At 42.2% G+C, this 12,374-nt stretch overlaps 1 protein-coding gene across 1 annotated transcript in view; it reads left to right on the top strand.

Moving 5' to 3' along the window:
* Positions 1–12,374, top strand: part of KAT2B (lysine acetyltransferase 2B) — an 88,647-nt gene that overhangs the window by 70,999 nt on the left and 5,274 nt on the right. The window contains 5 exon segments of the mRNA XM_025210506.1: positions 1–40; positions 5,230–5,344; positions 6,099–6,135; positions 6,391–6,454; positions 6,565–6,649. The exon segment at positions 1–40 is cut by the window's left edge and continues 8 nt beyond it. Of these exon segments, the coding sequence (XP_025066291.1) occupies positions 1–40; positions 5,230–5,344; positions 6,099–6,135; positions 6,391–6,454; positions 6,565–6,649 (341 nt within the window).

Here is a 12,374-nt window from a genome sequence, read left to right as displayed (position 1 = left end):
CTACACTGAATTTTCTGTCATCATTAAAAAGCAAAAAGAGGTAAATGCTGAAATGAAATATTGCAGTCTTCTTCAAAAACAAGATGTACACCACATTTTAAATAGCTTCAATAAATAATTTTAAATAATTTCTATTAGCACTGGGATATCTGTCCCCTTCCATGCACGTATCCACTATACAAAACATCATACTGCTCATTTTTAGTTAGAACATTTTATTCCAGCCTTAATTGTCATAGGTTTGCCAGGTAAAGCATAACTTGTACTTTCCTATTTTTACTGTGATGGTGATACAGAAAAGTATTCATATTCACTGCTCAAAATGAAATCATTCATTTTGTGCGAGTTAGTAAATAAACTACTTCTTTAATTAGCTCTAATTTTAATTAGTTTAATTAGCTAATTAACTTATTTAAAATATTCTGTCTGAGAGCCACTCTAATTAAAGCATCTGTCTCTGTGATAGTCCATCCAGCATCTTGTGTATCAGTGTCCCTGTGCTTCAAAATGGCAGTGGGAGCCCTTTAACAAAAGCTTATTAAATTAGCTTTAGTTAAAGCACCCCCACTGCTATTTTGAAATGTGGGGACACTGATATGTGAGATGTAGAGGCTGGCTGGAGTGTGGTCATTTGGAGTGGAGCATTTTCATAGTATGTTCTTTCTTTTATCTTTAAACAACCCACCATTTTTCTCCCAACACAGATTTTGAATCAACAAAGTAATTAAGTGCTGAAGTTAAACGTTGGGCATACATTCTTGATTGGGTAATAGAAGAAACAATAAATCTAAACAAGTTTTTTTTTCTATAAACCAGAACACCATTATGTCCTCCTGATACAGGTTTAAGTCTCTTATTATTTTGAAAAATATTTTCTCTATCAATCTGTTTCTTTGAATAGAGAAAACATCCTAACTGAATAACCCACTTTTTGGCCCAGATATGCAGGTAGATAGGCAAGATGCAAACATGTTGTTTAATTTGGCCACAACTTTATTAACAAAATTGGGAATGATCAGGCAGTAACTTGTACAGGTGGTCATTCCTGTCTCTCATTTCCACATGTTGGGCTGGGTTGCTGTCAGCCCCTTACCCTCTGAACCCAGTCCTGTGCCACTGCTAGGACATTGTCACCCCCACCCTATATTTTATGGCAGAGGAGAACAGTTGCTATCCCTCTTTATTCTGGCTGTTTTTCAGTGTTCTCCCTTGTTCTGCTTTTTTCCAAGACTGAATATTCCTATATTCTCTAAACCATTCCTTTTACTGCTTGCTTTCCAAACCCTTCTGTCACCTTTGGACAGGAATAGGCATTACATTTGTACTGGGAGAAAAACCTTTCTCCTGGCTAAAAAAGAAAGCATACAGCTGTTCAAGCAATTTATTGAAGAAGAAAACTGACTCTTCCGCAAGAAAGTTAGATTGATTCCTATGAGGAAGATCTCTCTCCTACCCAGTCTAACTTGAAAAGCTGTCAGCTTCTCTCTGGTTTGGAAGACACTCTATATGGCACAGTCTGCTGCTCTCCCTCCTAAGAAAGATGGCAGGAAGGAGAGCACTGGCTCTCTGATAGTCCATCCAGGAACAAGCTGTCAGGGAGTCCTGTGGGGACCTTGCTGGGAAAATTCCTCCCATCATCCCACTAATTAGGTGATTGGCAGGAGAGCGGTGAGGCATTCTCCTGCAGTGGGAACTATTCTGGTAGGGTTCCCATCGCAACATAATTCTTCTCCCCACTAGCCCTGGCAATGTCAGGATGGATGCGCCATTCTTCTGCGGGGGGCGGGGGCTCCTAGAACCAGGATTGCTGCCAGGGAAAATGATCCTCCAAAACAACTCTGGTGGGCCCAGAGGAGCGTTCAGGGCTTGCCAAAACTCCCAAGTCTCTCACTATGGTTTCCCTGCCTCTTACATGCCTCCCTTTTCACCAGGCGGTGTGTCTTGCAGCAGCAAGGCTCCCCAGGCTCTGAGAACTTTGTGGCCATGGGAGAATGTCCTCCTTTGTACCCCATGCTCCTACATATCTGACTAGATCATGCCGTGATTTAAAAAAAGGAAAGACTGCCTATTAACAGCCTGCCCCCTTCCCAGGCATTTTCTTCATTCATCACACTAGTTATCCTAGTTTGTCAAAGAAGTGGGAACATGTTAATTTGCTATGATTTGCTCTTGTGTACTAATGATCACCCCTTTCTCCTCTAGGCATTTACAGTTTTATAATTTGCTCTAGTAATTTCCCAGATACCTTGAAGTCAAGCTAACTGGTCTATAACTTCCTGAGTTTTCCTTTTTTAAGGCACCATATTGCTTCTCTTTCAGTCCCGAACCCCAAAACCTTGCTTGTCATCCATGATTGCAAATATTATTGTCAGTAGCTCTGAAATTTCTTCATTTACTGCCGACTCAAATTAATTTAATTTGTCAGAAGCTCTCTATTGCATCCCCATTATCTGCAACCCATTCTCCTCTTCGTTTGTATTAATTTTGATAATTGTCTGGTTGCAGTGGGGTTTATTCAGTTTTGTTTTGTTCCCTGAAGGTTGAGGCAAAGTAGTTCACTGAGCAGCTCCGCCTTCTTTGCATTTTCTATTAAAAACTTAGCTTCACCATTAAGCAGTGGATCCACAGATTTCCTGTTTTTTTTATGAAGTAGGCATCTAGGAGCCTACATTGCTTTGATTTCTTAATGCAGCTTAAGCTCCTAAATGACTTAGGTTACAGATAAAGAAAACATACCAAATTAGATGGTTAAAAACAATTTATCATGTATCATGTGCTTTGTCGTAACCGTTTTGAGTGTCTGTTCTTGTATTACAGTAATTGGAAGTTAAGTCAGGGAACAGTGTGACCATCAATGAAACAGTGCTAAGTTACCACTGTTGAGCATCCGGTTACTGTGGGACAGGAGTGAACACAAAACAGTTGCCATGTGTCAGCTGCACTGCAGTGATTCCTCCATCTCCCTCCACAATTTTGAAGATGATATAATTTTTTTCATCCATTTTACAACTTTAGTCACTGCTGAAAATGAGAATTAGGAACTTTAATCATTTGGGTACATTTGAAAATTTTGCTTTCTCCATCCAAGTTGGTATTGTTTTCCAACCTCCACATCATTGGAAGTGTGTTTGTAATATTTCATTTTGCAATTAGGTGCTGCAGTCCTCCACAAATCCTGTGCTCTTTGCATTATAGGGATACCTTCAAGCATTCATCAGTCTGTAACTATGAAAAAATGTCCATCTGTTTTGTCAATACAAACAAAAATATTAAGATTTATGGGTGTAAATATAATTTTGAGTGCTGATGAGGTGGCTGATGGATGGATTGTGGCTTGTTGCTTCCACAGTTGTATATCCAAAACAGTTTCCTACCAGAAACCAAGCTGAAATAAATTCTGTTAAATTTACCATCATGCTCAGGAAAGATGTCATTTTTTTAAAATGAATTACAATCCAAAGAAGGAATAGCTGTTTGTAGACAGTCTTAAAGAATAGTGTAAGAATTTGCTTGAATTTTAGTGCATTGTTGTTGGGTGCAGTAATTTTTGTTGTATAGATTTATTTTCAAATATGGGGTTCTTTAACTTAGGAATTAAAACTTCTGTGATATTATCATGTATTTATCTTCCCTTCTCAAGAGAACTGTTCCTAAAAGTTTACATTCCTTCCATTAATCCTTGTTTGCTCTGTGCGCCTTGCTTTCTGGCAACCCATGTTTTAGCTGTGTGCTTGTTGTCACTGCTCAATTTGTCTCCCTGAGGTTGTACCTAAACAATACAAGGCACTTTTCTTGCTTATGCCTCTTTACTACATAGAAATTTCCATGTTACTATTGCAGTACTTCCCAATGCCATTTATCAGTGAGTCTAGTGGAGCTGGAAGTGGCCTGTAGTCTACATCCAGTTTTTCCTAGTCCCATCATTTGTACAGAATTTAAGCTTTCATCTAAAGAATTGGATTGTATCCATATCACTGCAAAAAAGTCAGTGTGAACCATCGCATTGCTGTTTTAAATAGGCTGTAAATAAACAAAACCAACAATTCTGGGAAGCATGAAAAATTCCATCTCTCCTTGAAGAAATGTTGACATTGAAATTTAATGCTAATGATTTCAATTTCATCATTAACTTGTTCACCACTTGTTTCATCAGAAACATCCAAAAATATTGGTCTTGTGGGTAGAGACTAGAGAGAATATCACTGTTTGTTCTAGCCTGGCTTCTATAAGATGTTGATTCCAGACAAATGGACTGGCTGATATTGTAGTTTAACATTTATTACCAGTTTAAAATATGTGAATTTTAAAAGACAATAATAAAAATTAGTTTTAGAAACCCAGTAGTGGGGATGTTCCGTTTTTAAAGAAAATTGTTTCCTTATCAAAGAAAAAAACCCTATTTGTTTTCTCAAAAAAGTGTAATGATTAACTAAAATTTAAAAAAAATAAAAATAAATAGCCAGTATTAAGTGTTTAGATGTATAAAAAGAATAATTACACAGGAAGCAGTCATTTTGAAAATGACATCTTCCAGGCACAGAGTATAGCAAAACATTTAAATACTCATCAGGAGCACAAAAGAAAATTACTTAAAATTGAGGTAGCAAAATGGGGACAAACAGAACAGACCAGAATTAACCTTTCAGTTGGTGGTGTCAGAGTGATGGTTCCTGTGATCAAGAGACCTGAGCAAGAATATCTTGCACTGGAAAGCTTGTCTCACTACGTAGTTGGTCCTATATAAGATATCACCCTAAGAAATCCTTCCCCCTTTCAATTGGAAAAAACCCTCTGGCTTTTCATGAATTCAGATGATGAGCTGAATGCAAGGAAAGGCAGAAGAGTTTTCTGCTTTATGTATATCATCAATCTTGACTTCCTTGAGGGAAAATCTTGAATAAGGGCTGTTGTGATTAATATACAAACACCATCCACAGTTACACAGAGACTTTAAAACTGAACAAGTGCATCTGAAAACTAGAATATAAGCAGTATTCTTGTTCAATAAAATATTTATGATGGATTAACCTTGTGTTCTGTGTGCATCCAAACTTCACAGTGATTTCAGGGGAAATCTTTGGTGCACAAAAATGGAATAATAACGTATTAATAATGTGTTTCTACGCATTACAGTTCTGCCGTAGTGTCTTGGTAGTTGCTTTTGAGCTCGTCAACTACAGTTCTTGACTTTTGAAACTAATTTTTTTTTTCTCTGCTACATTATAACAGATCATAAAAAAGCTGATTGAAAGGAAACAAGCTCAGATTCGAAAAGTCTATCCTGGTCTTTCCTGCTTCAAGGATGGCGTACGACAGATTCCTATTGAAAGCATTCCTGGAATTAGTATGTACCAACCTCCCTTAATGCAGTGCTGCATCAAAGTAGCCAAAAATAGAGGCCAAGATTAGAGAAATTAGAAGCTGCTAAATATTGCTTATTGGAAGCATAGATATATCTAAATTAATTAATCTGATATCGGGGGGGCTGATTCTGTCATTTTTTTTCTACAGGTTTAGAAATTTTCTCAAGGATTCCTAGTCTAGGGCTATTCTACATACATTATTTAATTCTATTGGCATGTGATGGTCCTTTGTTTTGTTTTCAAGTGTAATTTCCACCTGACTGTTGTGTACTCTATAATCCCATTCAGTTATCTAGCCTTGTGCTAATTAAATAGGTACTGATATGGATTGAGGTACAACAAAACTAAGCCCATCAATGATATTTTTCCTCTGTTGTCTGACTTTGTAATTTATTTTCTTGCTCTAGGAAATTATTACATCATTTTACATCTATTTTCTTTACATAGAAATGCTGGAGGTAATGATAAAATATGGTGAAGGATTTTTAAAGAAAACAGTGCATTCTTGCTGGGACAGTATCATGAATGGGACTTCATGATACAGGATATTGGACTATATTTTGTAGGAAATGAAACGGTCTTGGGAGCTAGTATACTGTAGTTTTAAGATTAACCTTAAAAAGACCTTTATTCAGGGAGCACTGATATTTATTTATTTTTTTTAGATTCATATTAACTCTTAATCTTTTGACTTAAAGTTGTTCTCATGTAATGTTTAATTTTGTTGGTGTGCAGGAGAGACTGGCTGGAAACCAAGTGGAAAAGAGAGAGGGTAAGTACAATTTGAACAACTAAAATTATTAAGTAATTTGAGAATTCTTTGAAAAAAGATTCCAGACTATATAACTTGAAGTGTTTCTTTCTGTCTAGAGCAAACTTGAGATAAGTAAGCATCAATAAACCAACTCCTGGGTATTGTTTTTCTGTTAAAATGTTTTCTATTTGAGCATTGGTTTCGTGTTAAGTGCAGCATTATAGAAATGAAATAAGAGATTAAAGCTAATCTTTTTTTTATTTTTATTTCAAGTAAAGAGTCCAAAGATCCAGATCAGCTTTACAGCACATTAAAAACCATCCTTCAGCAGGTTAAGGTGGGTGTCAGTTTTAGTTCATCTTCTGTAAAGATTTTCTAATGATTGCCAACGTGGAGTTTCCATATTAGACACCTTACTCTTTTCTTTTCTTTTCTTTTTCCCCAAAGAGCCATCAAAGCGCTTGGCCCTTCATGGAACCTGTGAAGAGAACAGAAGCTCCTGGATATTATGAAGTTATAAGGTTTCCCATGGGTAATGCCACTAACATTTTTAAGTATAGATTTAAAGATCTCTCTAGCTCAGGGGCGGGCAATTATTTTGGGTAGAGGGCCGCTTACTGAGTTTTGGCAAGCCATCGAGGGTTGCATGACAGGCCACATGACAGTCTTCACAATGTTTTTCTTCTGTGCCTGTCTGTATATTGACAAAAAAGGGAAAAATGATATTTTTTCAAAAGAAAAAGCACTCGGCTATGTGTGGTTTTTTTGATGAATTTCTTTGGCTACAGCTGTATACCTTTGTCATTAAATGTAAAATACTGTACCTACAGTAACTTTTATTTATTAAAAAAAAATTGAATGCTGTCCAAATTGGAGGGCCCCTTAAGGATTCATAATTGTAGGTTTTCTGTCTCCAATGTTGTCTGTATAGATTACTATCCTTAGACTTTTTGTATTTTGCCCATGCTCTTGAAGATAACTACTTTTCCAAAGCTTCAAATTGTGCCATCATGTTCAGGTTGTTTTTTTTCCAGTTCACTTGTGCTCCACAAAGTATACAACTAAATGGGAGAGGTTATTTGTTAACATCTCCTTAAAGTTAATTGGAAGAAGCTGCATCCTATTAGTGCTATACCATACTGTTTGCTGTGAGGTCCATCAAACAAGGCGGTATTATTGTAAAGAAAGTACTATATTTACTAATACACTGCATACATGATTTCCCCCAAAATCAGCCCTCCAAAATTGAAACATGTCTTAAGGGAAGAAGCTGATTTTTCTTTGCTGGAACAGAAGCAGGGAGGAATAGTGAACAGCATCTCTATGTTTCTAATGGTGGCCAAAATGGGGCATAGCATCTCTGCATTTCTGTGTGGCCCAGCAGAGTAGCAGTGGTGGAGTCCAGTGTTAACCCTCTCATAATTGTTAATTGAACAATTGAGCTGGGTAAGAGTAAACTAATGCATGCAATCCATAGTATCTTGATGAGACTTGTGGTATGGAAACATTTTATTATTAACAGGAACTTATATGAAGAACTGTTCACAGTAAGAAGCAACAGTCTTGCTACTGTCCTTGCAAGGGTCTGGGGCCTAGCCTTGTTGGTCTCTTGCCATACCAGGAAGTTCCTGCTGCCTCATCCAGGCTGTTTCCTGGGATACCACATTTCCTGGACCTTTTGTGTTTTCAGGAGGATTTACTGTGTGTCACAGCCAGCCCATGGCTGGAAAAATCCCTTTTTCTACATTCTGTCTTCCAAAACCAAGGTGCATATCTTACTTGGGGCGGGGTGTGGTATGCAAGAAAGCATGGTGCTTCCTGGTGATTTTCCCCCCCCTTGCATATCTTCCCTTACATTAAAGTTTTGTTTTAAAACCTTCTGGAATTCTAGTGTTTCAAATCATCCCTATGTGAGATGCATACAAAATAAATACATTTCACTATGCTTTGGTTTTTCCTGCACAGAGTCGCAATTTATTTAACTAAATGAGGGCAACCCCTTATGTTCAATCCCCTTAAATTGGCTTAGGAGTACCATGTGTTGATCTAGCTTATGTCAGTATGGAATCTATTTAATCCAAATCAATATAAGGTACTCTTAATCTGATTTAAGAGAAACGAAGCAAGAGGGCTGTACTGATTTAACTAAATCTGTTTCCAAACGGACTTAATCAGTACAGCTTTTGTCATTTGACATGGCCTGAATCTCTCAAGTGAAAACAGCGAGACAGACAGCCGATGTATACGTCACTATTCCTACTATGTATGACCTCAAGTTTCTTGCATGGAATATTGGCTGGCTGAACACTGGTGTGAAGGTATAATGGAACACCCTTCCTTTTCTGCAGGGGCATCTCATACTTCATTAGTGGTCTAAAGAGAGCCCTGATACTGCTCCAAATTCAGTTTTTTAATACTTTCCTCTTATGACACACTACTATGTCTTTTCTCTCCATTACTCTTATACAGTGTCCCATTACTCTTATACAATGTTCTTCAGTTTTTGTAACAAACTTTTTGGCATTATTTTGTATTATACTCTCACATCTCTTTTGCTATTGTGAATTGTATCTCTTTGCAAATTCTGTGACAGTGATAGCATGGATTTACATACAGGAGGTGTCTACATGCATTATTAATTCAGCTGAATAAACTCCAGCACAGTTCACACCAGAGTATATTTCTCTTGGGTGCTGTGTTTACATATGTGCCTGGGACTGCAGCACATTGAGCCAGCTCATAGTGGCCCTGGCTGGCAGGGGGCCTGGGATATCAGCTGGCCAGCGTGGGGCTGCTCCGAGCTTGCTCAGCATGCTGCAGAGGGGCTGGCTGGGACATGAGGCTGCTTCAGTGCGGGGTTAGCCAGCAGGCAGTCCCAGCACTGAAACACCCTCATGCCTCAGTCAGTCCCATCAGCATCTAAACACATGTTGTGGTGCACTAAATGCTGCTACAGGATAGTACTTGTGTTTACAAGTAATAACCTATGGCGATATGTATTAGTTTCCTGTTGCCTGGTAGGGCCATACACGTAGATGCTGAGACTTTACTGCAGAACTAATTAAGCAACTCCACAGTAAATGTCTCATGTAGATGCACCTACAGTGTTTTATTCCTGTTGACAGTGGCTTTGACTTAGAATCAGTGACTTACATATTCAGATGGATTTTTTTTTTCTCTCTCTCTCTTAAAAATACAGCATAGGGAAAGCGGTTTTTCCTTAATGAATTTCTTTCCGACAGTAGAACTCTGAAGTCTGCTGTCATTCTATTGGCTTTTTCCTCACTGCTGATATTAAGGTGGCCTTCCTTCAACGAAATACATTTAGGGGCACTTAGGGCAGTAGCTGAAGTACAAAAATGCTGTTTTGAGATGCATGGAACTATGGCCCAACTAACAATCTGACATAAACCTGAAAAATATACCTATATCTATCTATCTGTCTATCTATCTATCTATTTACGGCAGTGGCAGTGGGGAAGGGGAGGAGTGGGCTGGCCCTGATGCAGAAGAGGACTAGGCCTGAGGGTGGGGAGAAGCCAGGCTGCTGCGGCGGGGGAGCAGTGGGCCGGGCTGACCCAGAGGAGTGGGCTCGGAGCTGATGTGGGGGAGAGGGGGTGGTGGTGGAGGAGGTGTGGGACCAGGCCCCAGTGGGGGAGGAAGACCGAGTCCAAGTCGGGGGAGAAGCCGGCCTGCCACAGTGGTGGTGGGGGAACAGTGGGCCTGGCCTGACGTGGCCTGATGCAGCAGCGGCTGGGGGATGGGAGGAGTTGGCTTCCTCCCTGCCTTGAGCCTGATCCCACTCCTCTATCCCACCTGCTGGGTTGGCCTGAGCCCACTGCTCCCCACATCATGGCAGACTGGCTTCTCTCCAGCCTCGGGCCTGGTCCTCCCTTGCATTGGGCCCGGGCCCACTCCTCTTCCCTCACCACTGCTGCCGCAGGGGGAAGCAGGCCCAATGTGGGGGTGGGGGAAGCAGCAGGCCTGGCCACGGCAGCAGCGGGGGGAGGGGAGGAGCAGGCCTCCTCCCCCATGTTGGGCCCGGTCCCACCCCTCTCCCATCCCCCTGCTGCTGCTGGTATCAGCCCAGGCCCACTGCTCCCCTTGCCCCACTGCAGCGGCTTGGCTTCTCCCCACCCTTGGGCTTGGTCCTCCCCTGCATTGGGCCCAAGCTTGCTCCTCCCCTCCCCCCACTCCTGCAGCAGGGAGGGGGGCAACGGGCCTGGGCCCAGGCCCCAAGCAGCAGAAGTAAAGAGGGGAGCAGGCCCAGATTGGGGGGTGGGGGGGCGGGTACAGGTCTCCATCCTCGCCCACTCCCACCCTGTCATTCTTGATGGGCAATTGGCTAGTGTGTGTGTGTATATATCTCATAAAAGCCTGCAGGATTTTTTTCTCTACAATCTAAATACACACTACTCAATTTAATGAAAATAAAAAAATCAACTCTCCTTAGTATGTATGTTTTTATTTAGGTAGCTATAATGAAACACCCCATCTAATTAAAATGAATCAAAGGATTTATGAATCAAGATTAGCAATATGTTGATACTTCTCCCTAAACAGGTAGTTGTTTTGGTATTTGTAGATAACTGCAGACATTCGAAATCAAAACTCATTTGAAATCTTATTTATATTTTATTTTAAATGATTATTATATACTGACAGTACAAATATTAATTCTTGCTGGTGATCAGGTAAGGCTCTTTGGAATCAGCATACTCAAATAAAAACATGATTTTAATGACGTCATGCATGTTTAATGTATGGAAAAAGATGCCTGCTAAGTAATTTGTATATAGAACAGGCTCGATCGTTTAGTGAATGAAACAGAAAGAGAAATGGAGACAAAGGGTTGCTAATAATAGTTGAGAGACAGGAAAATGGTTGGCTAGGTATCTGGCTGACTTCCATTTTACTGAAGGAAGTAGGAGTTTGGGTTAATGAAGACTGGGGAGGAATGCTTCCCAAAATAAAGCACAGATATTAGACAGCAGTAAACCTACAACTGGACAAATGCAAAGTGGACCAGGTTTTGGCAGTACAACCGATAGGAAGTGGATAAACCTGTCCCTGAGTTTTTCACCCCTCTTCTATTAATAGGGGGAGGCAGTTGTCAGCTGTTTCTTTGCTGCATGCTGTAGTGCAGGTGTTTTCAACCTTTTTTTAACAAGTGTACCCCTTCTCACTCAAAGTTCCAGCTCATGTACCCCTTTATATTTTTTGTTTTTGTTTTTAAGGGGCTGGAGGGGAAGGGAGAACAGATTGAGGCCCCTGTGGTGAGGGAGGGAGTGGCGCTGGGACAGAGCATGGAACGGATCTGCGAGCGGCTCATTTGGGGAGCACTGTGGGTGGGGGCAGCTCCCGCTGTTGCACACATGCTGGGAGGGCATGGGGGTGTGTGGCCCCGAGTCTGTGCTTGGGGCGGGGCAGGTGAGCCCAGTGTTGGGGAGGGAGTGGGGCTGGGGCACTGGCTGCCCAGCTGGGGCGAGGTTCAGGAGGGCAGCTCTCGCAGCTGCATGCACCCCAGGAGGGCACCAGGGGGGAGGGGGGAAACGTGTGCCCCCAGATCTGTGTGTGGGACAGGGCAGGCTCCCACTGTGGGCTGGGGCTGGCACCGGGCTCTTTTCAGCTGGGGGCTGGGCCGGGCTGTGCTAATGTTGGGTGGCAGTGGTGCTGGGAGGGGGGTTTGGGGAGGCTATAGCGAATTCTGGGGTGGCTGCAGCCCCTCCCGTAGCCCCCTCCCAGTACTGCTGCTGCCTGCCCCCAGCATAGATTGGCCCAGCCTGCACTGGGAAGAGCACAGTGCAGCCCTGGGCCCAGGCCATGCACAGATCCAGGGGCACACATACCCATGCTTCCCAGGGTGCTTGCAGCAGTGGGAGTTGCCCCCTGCTGCACCCTCTGGATGAACTGCTTGTGGCTCCATCCTGCACTCTGCCCTGGTTCAGCTGAGCCAGCACCTGCCCCTGCCCCAGCCCCAGCCCCACTCCCTCCTTCACCATGGGGGGGCCTTGATTGAGGCTGCGAGCGGTTTGTCTGGGGGGCATGGGGGGAGGAGGGATGGCTCCCACTGCTGTGCGCACCCCCAGGAGTGCATGGGGGCATGTGCCCCTGGATCTGCTTGTGGGGCTGGGTGGGATGCTGCTGTGGACTGGGGCCGGTGCCGGGTTGCGCTTGGGGCAGGCAGCGCTGGGAGAGGAGGCCGGGGGGGGCGGGGGGAGGAGCTATGATGAATTCTGGAGTGGCTGCAGCCCCTC

The sequence above is a fragment of the Alligator sinensis genome, unplaced genomic scaffold (genome assembly GCF_000455745.1).
Source record: "Alligator sinensis unplaced genomic scaffold, ASM45574v1 scaffold648_1, whole genome shotgun sequence".
In the NCBI taxonomy this organism is placed as follows: Eukaryota; Metazoa; Chordata; order Crocodylia; family Alligatoridae; genus Alligator; species Alligator sinensis.
This window is presented reverse-complemented; position numbering and strand designations above follow the sequence as displayed.